Consider the following 18,288-nt stretch of genomic DNA (forward strand, 5'->3'; position numbering starts at 1 on the left):
GGTTCTGAGGCTTGCCCAAAAGAACTGCTCCCAGGAAGCATTTCCCCAGGACAGCCTGGAACCCAGACCACTCCAGGGGCCCCGGAGCCTTTGGCCAGGCCTGCCTGGGGTCTATGCAGCCCCTGAGTCATGTTCTGCCCAGACCAGAACCAAACCAGAGCCAGAGAGAGCTGGAAGGCGAGGATTTGCTCTGGTCTTTGAGGGGCCCACAGCAGATAGATGGGGGGAGATAAGGATGCCCACCAATCAGAACGAACTCAGCTGGGCCCACATTAACTCTTTAGTTGCTGCTTTTGGGGGTGGTCCAGATCTAGGGGAGGGGCAGGACAGCAGGAGCCACTCCAGGGGCAATAGCTGTTTCTACTATGTAGAGAGTATTTCCGTTTTGTTTTTTGTTTTTTGTTTTTTTTTGAGATGGAGTCTCACTCTGTCGTCCAGGCTGGAGTGCAGTGGTGCGATCTTGGCTCACTGCAAACTCCGCGTCCAGGTTCAAGTGATTCTCCTGCCTCAGCCTCCTGAGTAGCTGGGATTACAGGTGTGTGCCACCACACTCGGCTAATTTTTGTATTTTTAGTAGAGACAGGGTTTCACCATGTTGGCCAGGCTGGTCTTGAACTCCTGACCTGGTGATCCACCCACCTTGGCCCCCAAAGTGCTGGGATTACAGGCATGAGCCACCACACCTGGCCGCATTTCAGTATTTTATTTGTTTTTTTTTTAATTCCCATTTTACAGATGAATGTTTTAGTATTTTACTGACTGGTAGAGGTGTGTCAACTCTGGGCCCACACTGCTGTGAATCTGGGTATGTGTGTTGAGGGTAAGTGACAGGAGAGAATCTAATTAACCTCCCAATATAGAGAATTTCAGGCTGGGCGCAGTGGCTCACGCCTGTAATCCCAGCACTTTGGGAGGCTGAGGTGGCTGGATCACCTGAGGTCAGGAGTTCAAGACCAGCCTGGCCAACGTGGTGAAACCCTATCTCTACTAAAAATACAATGCCGGTTGTGGTGGTGGGCGCCTGTAATCCCAGCTACTTGGGAGGCTGAGGCAGGAGAATCGCTTGAACCCAGGAGGTGGAGGTTGCAGGGAGCCGAGATCACGCCATTGTACCACTCCAGCCTGGACAACAAGAGCGAAACTCAGTCTGGAAAAAAAAAAGAATATTTCAAACTGATTTTATCTGCATTTATGGGTGCAATCACTTCTATCAGAGTTTTATGCATTCTCTGGAAACCAAGTTAGGGGCTGACTCATTTGTTTTTTTTCTTTAAGACAGGGTCTCACCCTGTCACCCAGGCTGAAGTGCAGTAGTGCAATCATAGCTAACTGCAGCCTCAACCTCCTGAGCTCAAGCAATCCTCCTGCCTCAGCCTCCCAAGTAGCTGGGACTATAGGCACACACCACCACACCTCACTAATTTTTAAATGTTTTGTAGAGATGGGGTTGGGCTATATTCCCCAGGCTAGTCTTGAACTCTTGGCCTCAAGTGATCCTCCCACCTCGGCCTCCCAAAGTGCTAGGATTCCAAGCTGACTTATTTGATTTCTACCTTGTTGTTGGTGGTGTTGCACTTTCTATATTTATCTATAATGTCCACGAATTGCCTTTATAAGCAGAAAATAAATTATTTAAAGTTGTATTCCCAGAGATCTGTGTGCTCAGCCCTCCACGGAGAGGCCTTAGAGATGCACCAAGGAGAATGTAAGACTGCCTCTGTCCCATCTAGAATCTTAGGTCTGACTGAAGTTGGACATAGCAGAAAACAACTGGTGATGGGGAGAGGAAGGTGGTTGTGCCAGGCAGGCAGTGCTAGGCAGGAGGTATGGGGACCCAGGACCAATGTGTGGGGTGCCATGAAGTCTAACAGGCCCCTGAGAGCTCAGACCAGGGCAAGGGGCCTTTCAGTCCAGGCAATACTAAACCCTCATGGAGGCAAGAGGATGCCGTGACCCCAGTGACAGCATTGTGCCACCCATGACCCAGGTCCGACAGACAGGAGTGAGCCTCAAATCTAGGAGCCTGGCTGTTTAGGCCTGGGCTGTCTAGTACAGCAGCCACTGGCCACAAGCAGCCACTGAGCCTTAAAATGTCTCAGTCTGTCAGAAGCGGGTTGTTCTACATAAGTAGTACACCAGATTTTTAAGACTTAGCATGAAAAAAAAGAATGTAAAATAGCCCATTAGTATGTTTTATATTGATTAAATGTTGCAATGACATTCTTTTTTTTTTTTCTTTTGAAATAGAGTCTTGCTCTGTCACCCAGGCTGGAGTGCAGTGTCGCGATCTTGGCTCACTGCAAGCTCTGCCTCCCGGGTTCTCGCCATTCTCCTGCCTCAGCCTCCCGAGTAGCTGGGACTACAGGTGCTTGCCACCGCACCAGCTATTTTTTTTTTTTGTATATTTAGTAGAGACGGGGTTTCACCGTTGTTAGCCAGGATGGTCTTGATCTCCTGACCTCGTGATCTGCCCCCCTTGGCCTCCCAAAATGCTGGGATTATAGAGCCACCACATCGGCCACAATGACACTCTTTTGAATATACTGGGTTAAGCAAAATATATTTGTCTCCTGCAGTGGGCAGGGAGCTCCTTGAGAACAGCAAGGCTGGCCCAGTCATCTCTGTATCCAGCACCTAATGCAGGGCCTGGCACAAAGTAGACAGTCATCAGTGACTGTGGAAAATGAACCCTGCTTGGCTGAGGGTACCCACTGCTGTGTCACTCCTGCACACAAGTTCTCCATAACTTCTCCTTGGGCTTGGCCCTGAACGAGCTGGCATCCCTAATCCTAGACTTCCTACTGTGAGCCTCGGCCATGCCTCCTTCCAGTAGCCCCCCTTCCCGCCAGGTCAGCATCAGGAAGGAAGGGGTGGACGGAGGGTGCAGCTGATGTCCACTCGGGCCAGGGCAGCCTTGGTGTCCCCACCCAGAGCAGACTCTCCGATCTCAGAGCAGAACCGTACTCACCAGCGGAAGGAAGGTCAGCAGGGGCCGGACTCTTGGCCGAGCTTTCAGTGTGGCTGTTCCTGACTCACTCACTGTGTTAAACCGATTGTCTCCATAATAGATGCCATCTAGAGAACACAAGTGTGGGGACACCATAAGCTGGAGATCCAAGGCATCCGGCCACCCAAGTTTAATCTGCCCTTCAGCTCCCAGTGAAGAAAGCCAGGGCCTGCGTGTCTCCCGGTGTTGGACTCAGCTAAGCGCCTCTAACATAATCAGATCTTATGGATGAGATGTGCGCTAATGGGGCCAGCTGAGGTGCCGCTGGGTGAGGGACTCGGTGTTCCTGGGGCTTTCAGCCCCCTGCAGCCATCTCTCTCCCAATCCATAACCACCACCCTGTACCGTCCTGAGCCTTCTCTCCCACAGCAATGGTCCCTCGTTTTTGGAGCCCAGGAAGCCCGGCTAAGGGCCCAGCTGAAGCTTATCTCAGAGAGGGAGGAAAACAAGCTGGCTTTTCCCTCGAGTGTTTGAATTTCTAATCTGAAACATGCAGAGCAGATGAGGCCACCTGCTGTCCCCAGTGGCCAATATCCCATCATCTGGACTCCCTAACTCAAGATTTCCCTGACCACCAAACCACAGATGGTTGTGTACATGGCTCGCTTTAATGCACCCTTGAGGGCAGAGCAGAAAAAACGGGACAGTAGGGTCAATGTGACCTGGTTAAAAAATCCCAGCTCTGGCCGAGCGCGGTGGCTCACGCCTGTAATCCCAGCACTTTGGGAGGCCGAGGCGGGCGGATCACAAGGTCAGGAGATCGAGACCATCCTGGCTAACACGGTGAAACCCCGTCTCTACTAAAAAAACAAAAAATTAGCCGGGCGAGGTGGCAGGCGCCTGTAGTCCCAGCTACGCGGGAGGCTGAGGCAGGAGAATGGCGTGAACCCCGGGGGGCAGAGCCTGCAGTGAGCCGAGATCATGCCACTGCACTCCAGCCTGGGTGAAAGAGCGAGACTCCGTCTCAAAAAAAAAAAAAAAAAAAAAAAAAAATCCCAGCTCTGCCACTGACTGCCCATGTGGCTTAACCTCTCTGGGCCTCAGTTTTTCCCATCCGTACAGTGGGAGTGATGATAGTGCTGTATAGCACTGTTGTGAGGAGTGAGTGTGGCCAGGGCATAGTAAGTGCTCAGCAAACATGGTTGCTTCACCTGTAGGAAGATGATATGAAGGACCTTCCTCTTCCTCCAGTTACTGAGTCTGTGCTCTGTGCTGCTCTGTGGCAGTGGATGTGAGGGGCCACTCACATCACATCACATCCCTTTCTCAACTCCCTCATGACCCTTGATACACACTGACAAGAAATTCACACTCCCTTGGCAGGGATCGCTGTGGCCCTCCTGCTATGTGGCTCATGAGCAAAGAGGGCTTTCTTCCATTTAACAAAGTGTGGAGGACTTTCCTCGACAGCCAAAGAGGAGAGAAGAAAGGTTAGAATCCCAGTTAGCCAGAAGCCTACTAACTGGGAAATTGAGCTAATCATGATTACTTTTCTCCTTGTACATGACTTTAGGAGAAAATTGCAAGAAAGCCAAATGATTTATTCAAGAGACTGGGCTTGTCAGGAAGATCCTGGGATCAGACTACACCCATCCCAAATCCCTACACTGATAGCCGCAGCACCCCATGTGAGCATCTGGGCTTTGGATGTGACAGGGAGGCTCCTGGGAGCGCTCCAGCAGCTGGAGGTGGTGTCCTCCGTGTGCTGCCCTCCCAAGGCAGGAAGCTGGCTGGGACACTCAAGCTTCTCCATGTCTCAACAGGGGCCCGAACGTCGGGTTCTCCGTGTGCTCCGCATGTCCCTGGAAACTCCAGTTCCCAGCACTGCCCTGCCCCATGCACTCTGGGCAAATATGATTTTCCAGTCCCAGTTGCCAGGCTCCATGCCTGAGGCTGCAGACCAAGATCGGATAGGGCATGGGGGAGGGGAGCTATAAGATCTGACCCAATGGGAAACAACAAAAGTAGCTCACACCCAACAGCCACTACGAAAGCCCCCGATTCCCTCACTTCCAAGAGTCTGCGTGTTGACACCAGGATCTCCTGGGGCATTCTCTAGAGAGTGCTGTGTGGATGCCAAGGCCCTAGATCTGATGTGATGTGGCTACCTGGACCCTTAACAGGACTGGGGTGGGGCGGGGATTGCCACAGGGGCTGCATGAGAGCCACGCTCCTAGGCAAGGCCTTAATCATTTCAGTTCATCTCTGCACCGATGTTGGGATCTAGGGAGCCTCCTTCCTACAGCTGAGTTATTGTCATATTAATGGCTACTCTTACTGGGTGCCTAGAAGCTTTAGAAGTGTTATATCTGAGCAACTTGGCAAGGGTGATAACTGTAATAGTAATAATAATAAAAGGTAAAAACTTACTGAGCATTTTTTTATCTTTATTTTTTTTGAGATGGAGTCTTTTCTTTGGTTATATAGATGAGAGGTTTCTATGTTGCCCAGGCTGGCCTCGAAAGCTCGTCTCGCCTCCTTATGTGCCAGGACAACAGGCCTGAGCCATTGTGGAATCCCCCTGCTGTGTCGCTCAGGCTGGAGTACAGTGGGGTGATCTCGGCTCAGTGCAACCTGCGCTTCCCAGGTTCAAGCAATTCTCCTGCCTCAGCCTCCGAAGTAGTTAGGATTACAGGTGTGCACCACCACGCCCAGCTAATTTTTGTATTTTTAGTAGAGAGGGGTTTTCACCATGTTGGCCAGGCTGGTCTCAAACTGCTGCACTCAGGTGATCCACCCGCCTCAGCATCCCAAAGTGCTGGGATTACAGGTGTGCACCACGCGCCCAGCCTACTGAGCACCTTTAATGGTCTGGGCACTGTTCCGAGCATCTTACACATTATTAATTCATTTAATTCTCAAAACAGCCCCATGCAAATTGGTACAGTCATTATCCCTGTTTTACAGATGAGGAAACTGAGAAGCAAGGAGGTCAAATAACTTGCCCAAAGCCTCACAGTAAGTGTTGAAGCCAGGGTCTCCCTAAAGGGCCTGACTTCTAAACCACCATACACACACCCCTAAAGGGAAGAGTCATAATCCCACCATGTACGGGGGTGAGGAAGGCTCAGCTCGGCTCTGGCCAAGGAGCAGCTCTGGGAAGCAACAGGAGGTGAGGCAGTTTGTTCGAAGCCTGCTGGTCAGGATGGAGTCGGATCTGAACTGTGGCCGTCTGACCCCCAAGCAGGCGCTCTAACTGCCTCGCAGGTCCCATGACTCAGCCCTGCCTCTGGGCCATTGTTGTTTTGCTTGCTTTGTGGTTGTTTTAAGCAGTGAAATCCTTTCTAAGAATATAGTTGTTCTCTGTAAAACATATAGAAGGGTAGTGGCTGTAGTCGAGGCCGGGTTGGAAGGCCCAGGTGGCTCCTCTCCCCACCAGGCACCTCTGGAAAATCGGATTTGATTTTCCAGTCTGAAGAGGAGTGGGTAGGGGTCAGAGGGGGAAACGTGATACAGAAGCAGAGGTGGGGTGATGCGCTGTGAGAGGGGCTCGGCTGCCACGGCTGGCTTTGAAGATGGAAGGAGGCTACTGGCCGAGGACTGTGGGCTGCCTCTAGCAGCCAGAACAGGCAAGGAAACAGACTCTCCCGGAGCCTCCAGAGGAACAAAGTCTTGCCAACACCTTAATTGAGCCCACAGAGACCTGTGTCAGAGTTCTGACATGCAGAATTGTAAGACAGTAAATTTGTTATCAAAATAAGAAAAGGGGCTGGGCACGGGGGCTCACATCTGTAATCCCAGCACTTTGGGAGGCCGAGGCAGGCGGATCACAAGGTCAGGAGATCGAGACTACCCTGGCTAACACGGTGAAACCCCGTCTCTACTAAAAATACAAAAAATTTGCCGGGTGTGGTGGCGGGCGCCTGTAGTCCCAGCTACTCGGGAGGCTGAGGCAGGAGAATCACTTGAACCAGGGAGGTGGAAGTTGCAGTGAGCCGAGATTGTGCTACTGCACTTCAGCCTGGGTGACAGAGTAAGACTGTGTCTCAAAAATAATAATAATAATAAAATAAAATAAGAAAAGGAGGTGTGGAGCTGGGCGCAGTGGCTCATGCCTATAATCCCAGCACTTTGGGAGGCCGAGGTGGGCGGATCACGAGGTCAGGAGTTCAAGACCAGCCTGGCCAATATGGTGAAACCCTGCCTCTACTAAAAATACAAAAATTAGCCAGATGTGGTGGTGGGCACCTGTAATCCCAGCTACTCAGGACACTCAGGAGGCTGAGGCAGGACAACCGCTTAAACCCAGGAAGCAGAGGTTGTAGTGAGCCAAGATTGTGCCAGTACACTCCAGCCTGGGTGACAGAGTGAGACTCTGTCTCAAAAAAAAAAAAAAAAAAAAAAAAGAACCGGCTGGGTGCGGTGGCTCATGCTTGTAATCCCAGCACTTTGGGAGGCCAAAGCGGGCAGATCACAAGGTCAGGAGATCGAGACCATCTTGGCTAACACGGTGAAACCCCGTCTCTACTAAAAACAAAAAAATTAGCCGGAAGTGGTGGCGAGCAACTGTAGTCCCAGCTACTCGGGAGGCTGAGGCAGGAGAATGGCATGAACCTGGGAGGTGGAGCTTGCAGTGAGCCAAGACCACACCACTGCACTTCAGCCTGGGTGACAGAGCGAGACTCTGTCTCAAAAGAAAAAAAAAAAAAGAAAAAGAAAAGGAGGTGTGGCTGGAATCAGGCCAACTCTCAGGGGCCCCTCAGACCTGGCCCAGCTCCTGCTGGGTAGAGGCACAGCATGAAGTGAGGCGCGTGTGTCCATCTCCATCAGCTAGATCCTCAAAGCATTCAACGTCAGAACTGGGGTCTTCCCAGCCTCAAGGTCAAGGCCGAAAACTAAACAGAAAGACAACAGAGCTCAACCTTGGGGAATTTCCTATTGGAAGTGATGAACTTTGCTCAGATCACAGGTCAGGGATGCTGAGGCCTTCCTGAGAAGCAGCTCCCTCCTCAGTCGAGGAGCTAAAGGAGGGCTAGGAACATCCTGGTGTCCCTTGAGGAAGGAGGGGTGAGGAGGAGGTGAAGGGGGTGCCTGGAGAGGAGGCTGGATGATTTGCTCTCGGAACAAGACTGCAATGAGAAAGAGGGGCACAGCCCCTTGTCTCATCCACTCTGAAACTTGCAAACTCCCTTGGTGTCTGGCTTTTTCTGGAAAGGTCCTTCAGGATCTCAGAGGTTTTATGCTTGCCACATGCACGGACCAGAGAGGCAGCATTGGAACATCCAGGTGGGATTCAGAAAGCTGGAAAAGGAAGGGAGATGCCCCTGGACCCAGGAACTTCCAGAGAAAGAGAGTCCTGGGGCAATTCCAGCAGCCAGGAAGCCTTGTGAGACCCCAGCAGCAGGTTCTGAGCAAGGCCTGAGCCCCAGATGGACCACAGTCCTGTCAAGATACAAACTTCTGACAAACTCACATGCAAATAATGCAGTGATAAAATAGGAGTAAATCCAGGTCTGCCTCCATTGACCCAAACCTGATCTTTAAATGAACCCAACTTCCCCCCAAATGGAATCCTATTTATGACAAGATTAGGCATAGGATTACTTTAGATTTTCTCCCTAACAATTTCTCCCTCATAGAAGGATGGGAAATGAAGGTAGGGCTTTGCTTTCATTTACACTCCCTCAAGGATTTGAGTTGACATAAATATTAATACCATCGAACATCCAAAAACCTGCTCCAAAAACAATTCCTGGTGCCAAGCAGGAGACTTCACCCCAGATTTCAACCTGGGTACAGGCAGCTCCCCTCCTGCCCCTTCTCCCTCAGGAGAATCTGGCTCTGCCATGGGCCGGAGGGCAGCAGAGTTGTGGCAGAGGCTGCCTGGGCTGTGAGGAGGCCATGGCTGAGATTCTGCCCTGTCTGCCCTGGCCGGAAACACCCAGCAGTCGGACAGCTCATGGCTGGGACGGGAGGCAGAACCTTACGGGGTCAAGGCTATGGGTTTAGAATCCAGCTGAACTTGGGTTCCAGTTCCGGCTCCATCACTTAACTGTGGGATCCTGGGAGTCTCATTGGTCTCTCTGAGGCTGTCTCTTTATCTTTGTACATGTGAACAGTGGTCCCTGCTCGGCAGGCTGATGTGAGGCTGAGTGAGAGAAAGGGTGCAAAAGTCATCAGCAGATGATGACTTTGTTTTTCTTTTTTTTTTTCTTTTGAGACAGAGTCTTGCTCTGTCACCCAGGCTGAAGTGCAGTGGTGTGGTCTCGGCTCACTGCAAGCTCCGCCTCCCAGGTTCACGCCATTCTCCTGCCTCAGCCTCCCGAGTAGCTGGGACTGCAGGTGCCCACCACCACGCCCGGCTAATTTTTTTGTGTTTTTAGTAGAGACGAGGTTTCACCGTGTTAGCCAGGATGGTCTCGATCTCCTGACCTCTGCCATGACAATCATGGCAGAGCCAGATTCTCCTGAGGGAGAAGGGGCAGGAGGGGAGCTGCCTGTACCCAGGTTGAAATCTGGGGTGAAGTCTCCTGCTTGGCACCAGGAATTGTTTTTGGAGCAGGTTTTTGGATGTTCGATGGTATTAATAATTGGGAGGGTTGGCTGTGAGTGGTGGCTCACGTCTGTAATCTCAGCACTTTGGGAGGCTGAGGCAGGCGAATTACTTGAGGTCAGGAGTTCAAGATCAGCCTGGTGGCCGGGCACAGTAGTTCACGCCTGTAATCCCAGCACTTTGGGAGGCCAAGGTGGGTGGATCACCTGAGGTCAAGAGTTCAAGACCAGCCTGGCCAACATGGTGAAACCCCATCTCCACTAAAAATACAAAAATTAGCTGGGCGTGGTGGCGGGTGCCTATAACCCCAGCTACTCAAGAGGCTGAGGCAGGAGAATTGCTTGAACCGGGGAGGCAGAGGTTGCAGTGAGCCAAGATTGAGCCATTGCACTCCAGCCTGGGTGACAAGAGCGAAACTCCATCTCAAAAAAAAAAAAAAAAAAGACCAGCCTGGCCAACATGGTGAAACCCCATCTCTACTAAAAATACAAAAATTAGCCAGGTGTGGTAGTGGGCGCCTGTAATCCCAGCTACACAGGATACTCGGGAGGCTGAGGCAGGAGAATCGCTTGAACCTGGGAGGCAGAGGTCGTAGTGAGCTGAGATTGTGCCACTGCACTCCAGCCTGGGCAACAGAGTGAGACTCCATCTCAAAAAAATAATAATAATAATTGGGAGGGCTGGTTATTGTTGTCATCAACATCATTTTCTCTCTGCTCCACCTTACTTCCCTCCACCAAGAGTTTGAGCTGTGAGCTTGAGCTGGACTATGTCACTTGCAAATCATGGTGACACCTGTCCCCATGGGGGAGAGCCACCGGGAGGCAGGCGGCCCTTTGGGCCCTTTGCTTTCTTGTTTGGGTTCACTCTGAGTCCTGATGCCTGGGGCTGAACAGCCCTCTTTGCAGCAACCCAGAGTGGGAGGGGCTGGATCAAGGTCACCAAGCAGGGGTCAAACATGGCCCCTGACTTGCACTGCCTTTCGCATGACAGGGCACGTGGCTCCCTGCCTCTCCCCAACAGGCAGACCTGGCTCTCTCAGCCTGGCGTGGGGTACGTGTTAAATGTGGTGGGTGGGTCAGCTCCGGGCGAGCTGAGAGCTAGGTACAGGCTGCTGCAGGACGCCCAGCCCTTCTTTTCTGCCTTGCTCCCCGAGGGGAGGAGCCTCACTGAGTCTTCGGCATTTCTTTGCTCACCGAGTTCAGGGTTGGAAGAAATGTTCTTCCTCCCCCAGCCCCAAAGCTGCTCATGGATCTCCATGGAGGCTGAGGTCAGAAAGATTCCGGGGCAGTTATTTAGTTCTTCCCCAAATTCTAGCTAGGTCCAAACTAGAGAGAAAATTAATTTGATTAATTAAATACTTAAATGTCTAACATCTATTAAGCCTGTGTTATGAGCAAGGCACTATTCTAAGACCTCACCACCCCATGGGGGAAGTACCCTTATTATTCCCAATTTGCAGGTGAGGAAACTGAGGCTCAGAGAGGTTAAGTCCCTTGCCCAAGGTCCCACAGCTGGTGAGTCAAAGGGGCTGGGATTCCAGCCCAGGCAACATGACTCTAGACTCTGATTCCCTCGTGTCATAGCCAGCAAGGCAGGGAAGGGATGTAGGGATTCAGTGTCTCTCCCCTCCATCTCTTGTTTTTCCTGAATGAGACTTAAAAGTTGGTGAGGCCTGGAGGGGAGGAAATGGGCCTAGGAATCATATCTGGATTCACATCAATGTAATACCTGAGGACACTGAGCACTTTGTCGGGCGGTTTCCCCACCTGTAAAATGAGGATGACACTCTTCTGGAAGCCTCCCAAAATCAGGGGAGGGAAGGAAGCTAGCCAGAGTGGGAGGAGGGCTGGGGCCCCAAATTGCCAGGAGCCCCTAAATGACCTCAGGAGCACTGGCTACAGGTCTAACTGGATTCCTGGGGCTTCGGAGGATTCGGGCCTTAGCTTGGGGAGTTTTTGCCTTGACTAAGAGGAACCCAGAATCCCAAAACAGACCTCTTTCTACTTCTACCTCATCGTAGATATAGAATGGGGGTGCTGGACAGTGAAGTATGAAGTGTGGCATCCAATCATCGGCCACTAGGGGAGCCCCTGCCTTTCAGGGAAGCAGCGGGGGCGGCCCCACGTGAATGTAACTCACAAATGGCGTTAATGAGGCCTTTCCTTGCTAATTAGCAAGTCCACATGACCGGAGCCTAAAAAGGCCAGTCTTTCCCAGCAAGTCCCAGCAGTCCTGACCTGAGGACCAGAGAGAGGCCTTTGTCCAAGGGCAGAGGGGACGCTGAAGATTTGGCTGGGGTGGAGGGGAGGAGGGGCAGGGAGCCACAAAGTAGAAGAGGAGGGAACAGAAATGGAGGAGTCTTGGGCACCGCCCCCCCAACCCTGCAGGTGGGGACTAAGGGGGAGGAGCAAAGTGAACAGGGCCCTCTGCTTCCAAGCTAGGACTCGCCACTCAGTGTGCAGACCCCAGAACTTGTGAGAAATGCTGACTCTCCCTTCATCCCGAAACTACCGAAACAAATCTAATCTTAACAAGATTCCAGATGACTGGGTGCACTTTCATGTTTGAGCTACCCCGGACGGGAATGACTGAGTCATTTCACCTTTCTGAGTCTGTTTCCTCAATTCAGAAGACATACAAAGCTTTTAGTCCACAGACTGGTGATATAATAATTACATTACTGTCATTACTTATTGGCTAGGAGAGAAGGGGCACCTTGTAGCTGGCCTGCAGGGGTCAAGGGCAGGCCTGGCTTTCTGGAGTTGAACTAGAGTGACAAGAGAAGCTTATATAATGGGGCAGTAGAGGGTGTATATGTATGCACTGGACTGCCGGCAAACCACAGCACACCTCCAGGGAACAGGAGTAAACAAAAGTTGGTAGGCTGGTGCCAGTCTGGCCCTGGGTGGAAATATATGCTCAGCTCCTGGCTCCCGGGGTAGGAGGTGGGAGTTTCCCACTCTTTAGCCAGGCCTGAAACACAGGGTCAGGAGACCCAGGGAACAGGAACACCAGAACCTGCAGCCACACCAGAGGGCACTAGGGTCCTCCAGATAAGGAGCTGGTCACATTCTTTCCATATTTATGTAGAACCTACCATGTGCCCTGCAGGGAGTCCTAAAGGGAAAGAGAATAGCCTTGCTTCATGTGGGGAAGGAAATACCAGGATTCTCACATCTTCCTGCACAAAACAATTCCCCTGGAGCTGGTTAAAAACCCAGAGCCCAAAGGCTGGGCGCGGTGGCTCACGCCTGTAAATTCCAGCACTTTGGGAGGCCGAGGCAGGGGCGGGGATGGGGCGGGGCGGGGATGGGGCGGGGTGGGGTGGGGGCGTGGATCACGAGGTCATGAAATCGAGACCATCCTGGCCAACATGGTGAAACCCCGTCTCTACTAAAAATACAAAAATAGCCATGTGTGGTGGCGCAGCCCGGGGAGGCTGAGGCAGCAGAATCGCTTGAACCCAGGAGGTAGAAGGTTGCAGTGAGCCGAGATTGTGCCACTGCACTCCGTCTCAAAAAACCCCCAGAACCCAGACCCTAGCCCAGAGATTCTGACTTCCTGTGCCTGAGGTGGGACCCTAGGAATCTGAAATTAATTAAATTTTTTTTTTTGGGTGGGGGAGGACAGGATCTCCCTCTGTCACCCAGGCTGGAATGCAGTGGCGCCATAATAGCTGACTGCAGCCTCTATCTCCCAGGCTTAAGCAATCCTCCTGCCTTGGCCTCCCAAAGTGCTGGGTTGTTTTTGTTTTTGTTTTTTTGTTTTGAAACAGGGTCTCGCTCTGCCACCAAGGCTGGAGTGCAGTGGCGCAATCTTGGCTTTCTGCAACCTCTGCCTCCTGAACTCGAGCAGTCCTCCCACCTCAGCCTCCTGAGTAGCTGCAGCTAGAGGTGCATGCCACCAAGCCTGGCTAATTTTTTTGTTTTTAGTAGAGACAACAGGATCTTGTCATGTTGCCCAGGCTGGTCTCAAACTCCTGAGCTCACATGATCCACCTGCCTCAGCCTCCCAAAGTGCTAGGATTACAGACGTGAGCCACTGCCCAGCCCAGAATCTGCATTTCAAATAAATGACTGAGGTAGTTGTGAGCTGTCCCATTTAGAGGAATGGGGTAGGAAAGAGAGTCCTCTAGCAAACAAGGGTGTCCCATTGCTGGTGGCAGGTGCAGCGGTGGTAGATAAAGAATCTTGGCTCAGTTAATCCAAGATGCCAGGGAGGAGTCCTGAGTGACTGGCAGCTTTGTCTCCAGTAACAGCCCAGTCCTTTATCTTGGGATTTGCAGAGATCCACATCTCTGCTTTCTCATACATTTAAAACACACACACACACACACACACACACACACACACACACACACACAATCGTGTGGCCCTGCTTGGGCTGGGAGAGGGCAGAAGACTTCGTTAGGATTGCAAATGTATTCAGTGAAGCCCTCCTAATTGCTGGAATACATATTAGAGAAATTCTGTAAAGAAAAATTTTTTGCTTGTCACCACTCTCACATGACTGTTTGCATTTACCCACTGTACCCAGCCTACCCTTGTCCAAACAGATTTTTACATGGCTGCAACCACAGAGCAAACAGTTGATTACTCCCTAATTCCCTTACACATCCCTACATTGATTTTCCTCCCTTCCGTTCCACCGCCTGTTCTCTAAGGGCTGGATATCGCCAGCATCTCACCCCAGGCTCGAGGGGAATGTCACAGACTCAAGGGCCCTATGGAACTCTAATCCCACTCTCTCTGAGACTTTGAAATACTCTTTTCATGGCTCAGTTTCCTCTATTCTACAGCAGTGTTAGGAAGAGGAGCGGAAGCAGGCAGGGGCAGGAAGTGCTCCATGCTGGGAATGATCCAACAATAATAAATCATGCCTTAGAGGAGGGGACAGTAAACTTTTTCTGTACAGGGCCAGATAGTAAATATGTTAGCCTTTGCAGGCCATAAGGTCTCTTTTGTAGCTACTCAACTCTAGCCATAGACCATATGTAAATGAGGGGCATAGTTGGCTATGTTCTAATAAAACTTTATTCCTCAGAGCAGGCCATGGGCAAGAATGGAGCCAGGACTGTAGTTTGCCAATCCTTGCTTTAGAGCAAGCTTGTCCAACCCATGGCCCAACACAAATTAGTGAACTTTCTTAAAATATTATGAGGGTTTGTTTTTTTTTGCATTTTTTTGTTTTGTTTTTTAGCTCATCAGCTATCATTAGTGTCAGTGTATTTTATGTGTGGCCCAAGACAATTCTTCTTCCAATGTGACCCAGGGAAGCCAAAAGATTGGACACCCTGCCTTAGAGCTTTTCGTTTGAATGCTGTTCAAAGCACTACCATAAATACCACTTCAGGCAGTTACCCTGCAGGCAGCCTGGACACTATTCCCTTTAACAGAAGAAAAAATTGAGGCCCAGAGAGTGCTTAGCCCCACGTATTGACAAAGACAGGATGCCAAGGCAGGGCTGCACTTGCATCCCATCATAGAATCCACAACACTGGTCCCTCCTCTCCCTAACTCCAAGCAGAGCAGGGAGGAGGACTTCTGCCACGCCCAGTGGCACCCCAGGGAACACCCCGGAAACACTGAGGCGCTGTTCTGCTGGGCCCATGATGTTTTCCACCGCTCCTTGTGCAGGCAAGACCAAGCTGAGTCAGCTGGAGGCCCAGCCCTGCCTTGAGGAATGGGAGGAGCTGTCCTTTGGGCTCCAGCTCTGCCCAGGCTGATGAGGGCAGCAGCTGGCTGGAGATGACAGGGCACCAGGCCCTCTTCCCTCACCAGAGGTGCTGATGCCCACTAGCAGCCTGCACAGGCTAGGCAAAATGCAGAAGTGGCTGAGAGGCATGGCTGAGGTCTCCCCTTGAGGGAGGAAGGGTGTGTTGAGAGGCATGGCTGAGGTCTCCCCCTGAGGGAGGAAGGGTGTGTGTGTGTGGGGGTGTATTTTCCAGGCAGATGCCCCTCTAGTAAAATTCACCATTGGATCACCTTCCTCTGCAGAGTTAATTCAGCAAACCCACTAAGAGTGTGATCTCTGGATCCTGACGGCCTGGGTTCAAATATTGGTTCTGCCTCACAAGGGAGATTTTGGAGGTCATCGAAATGTTCTAAAACCAGATGGTGGTGATAGTTGCACAACTCTGTGTAAACGGTCTACTAAAAATCATTGAATTGTGGACTTAGAAAAATGCTGCCTCCAGCATTGAAAGCTGTGTGATCTTGGGCATATTACTTAACCTCCCTGTGCCTCAGTCTCCTCATCTGTCAAACAGGAATGATAATAATAGTGCCTGACTCTAGATGATATTTCAATGAATCAGTAACGCAAAGATTTTAGAATGGCATCTTGCACCTAAGAAGGGATTAATAGCCAGGCGCGGTGGCTCACGCCTGTAATCCCAGGACTTTGGGAGGCCGAGACGTGCAGATCACAAGGTGAGGAGATCAAGACCATCCTGGCTAAACAGGGTGAAACCCCGTCTCTATTAAAAATACAAAAAAATTAGCCGGGCGTGGTGGCTGGCTCCAGTAGTCCCAGCTACTTGGGAGGCTGAGGCAGGAGAATGGTGGGAACCCGGGAGGCGGAGCTTGCAGTGAGCAGAGATAGCGCCACTGCACACCAGCCTGGACGACAGAGCGAGACTCTGTCTCAAAAAAAAAAAAAAAAAGAAAGGATTAATAAATGGTCATTCCATGGTGCCTCCGTTGAGAGGGAAAGAAGTGTCCTGGCTCACAGGCACTTACCCGCACACCTGTGTCTGGAAGTGCCTACACCATGCCTCCACTTGTCCTGCTCCTCCTGGTCTTTGCTTCTACTGTTTGTTTTGCCAGGAATGCCCTCTCCTCTCAACTCGAATGCTAGTTCCACTCAGAGGTCATCTCTCTTCTCTGCTTTTATGCTTAATAATCTTTTATAGCAAAAGCTCAGAAAGGGTTAAATGGCATATGGTTAGTTCTGTTCACCCCCTGATCTGAGATCCTTGTGCCAGGAAGAGGCAACACTTTGTCTGCCCCGCTCCTATCCATGGTGCCTTGTGTCCTGGTGTGGCAACCTGGGTGTTGAACTGAGTCCAACAGCAGGCACCAAGGCTGTGACATCCACTGTTGGTCCCAGCACAGTGGCTATAAAGATCAGTGAAGATAATAATGGTGAGAGTGAAGGCAGGCAAGCTAAAGCAGTGACGAGTGACCTTCCTTGGGCCCAGAAGCCCCCTGCCCCCACAACCTGGGCGTTCCAGAGCCACATGTCATACACAAGAAATGGATTTCTGTCTCCAGCCGCTGGCTTCCCCTAGTTACAGAGAATACAAATTGCAAGACGATGCAATGATAAGATGACCCACAGCCAGAGCCTGCGGATGAGCCAGGGCGGTGCTTTTAGAGGCCTGCAGAGACACACCAGACTGATTCCAGGGTCAGCAGCAGCTGGCAGTCAGGGAGAGGGTTCCTTGGCCTCCACTGTCCCATTTCTGGCTCCTTGGTCTTAGCCCAGAGACAGCCCAGGTCCCAGGTTGACCTGGCAGGAGCCTGTGGCCCCAATAAGTGACTTGGTGTCACAAACAGGCTGGTAACCTGGTAGCAGCTGCGCCTGTTGTTTTTTCCTGGGCCTCACCTAGCCAGAGCCAAGTTTGTGAGCACCCAGATAGCAGCCCCTCTCTGCCACGTGGGCTAGGGAAACAGGGAGTGCAAAGGGTGAGGGAGGAGTTCTTAGCCCCTTAGCCCCCAGTTCTTCAGGAACACTTTTGCTTCAGCCAGAAAGGGGGTGTAGCGGTGGGGGTCGGGGGAGATACCGCAAACCTCCGGAAGCCTTTCCCCTAACAGTAACACAAGCAAAGGATTCGCCAAGAGGGGGAATTAAACACCTCCGAAGAAGGCCTCGGGTCAGAGGTGGGGGCGGCAAAGTTCTCCCACCTCCCCGTGGTGCGGGGGGTCCCCTCTTTCCCCACACCTCTCTCACCGCACAGCCCTTCCCAGACACCCCGGTGCGGTGCCTCCTCCCCTGCCCGGCGGCTGCTCTCGGCCAGTCCGCAGGTTCCAACGTGTCCCTCCCATCCGCGCCTCCAGGAGACAGCGCCGCCGGCCCTGCCCCAGCGCCCTCCGTCCCCAGAGCACTCACCGAAGTCCCTGGTCCCCTCCTCCGGGGCCTCCTGGGTGAAGATCCAGGGGGGGTTGGTGGCATAGAGGGAGGTGGTGGGGGTCGTGGTGTGCTTCTTCCCGAAGAGTTTGCTGAAGGTGCCCTGCACCGTCTGGTTCTTTTTCATGCTGCCGCAGCCCGCGCGGGCGCCGGGGAAGGACCTTCCCTCCCTCGCTCTGCCCTGCCCCGGACTGAACTCAGCACGGTCTCCCCAGGGGACTCTACCAGGCCATGTCCCCCGCCGTCCTCCCCGCCCGAGCACCGGGCAACAGGTGCTGCGGGCGCCGCCGCTTGCCGGGAAATGCGAGCCACCTGGCCAGGTAAGAGACAGCCGCTCGGCCGGGCCCCGCCCCGCCGCCGCCCAACTCCCCAGGCCGCATTCCTTCCCGCCTCCTTCTACAACAGGCCATTGTTGGCACGGCCCGGTGGGCTGGGGACCTCGCCCGGCCCACGCCCAGCCTGGGAGACGGGCCACCCCCTCCCCCAGGTTCCCTCCCTGCACGCCTCCTTCACCCCACTTCCCCCTAGTCCGGGGAAGGAGGGGGGTGAGTTCCCAGCCTCTCAAGGCCATTCGTGACCAGGTCAGTATGGGTACATCGGGGACAGCTCTAGTGTCCAACACGAGGGACATGGATGGCCAAAGCGAGCACGCCAC

At 52.3% G+C, this 18,288-nt stretch overlaps 1 protein-coding gene across 1 annotated transcript in view; it reads right to left on the reverse strand.

Moving 5' to 3' along the window:
* C17H6orf132 (chromosome 17 C6orf132 homolog) overlaps nucleotides 1-18,288 on the reverse strand; it is a 40,572-nt gene extending 22,284 nt beyond the window's left edge. The window contains 2 exon segments of the mRNA XM_030795863.1: nucleotides 2,969-3,075; nucleotides 17,616-18,288. Coding sequence (XP_030651723.1) covers nucleotides 2,969-3,075; nucleotides 17,616-18,264 — 756 coding nt within the window. The 5' untranslated portion in view covers nucleotides 18,265-18,288.

Source organism: Nomascus leucogenys, chromosome 17 (genome assembly GCF_006542625.1).
Source record: "Nomascus leucogenys isolate Asia chromosome 17, Asia_NLE_v1, whole genome shotgun sequence".
Lineage (NCBI taxonomy): Eukaryota > Metazoa > Chordata > Mammalia > Primates > Hylobatidae > Nomascus > Nomascus leucogenys.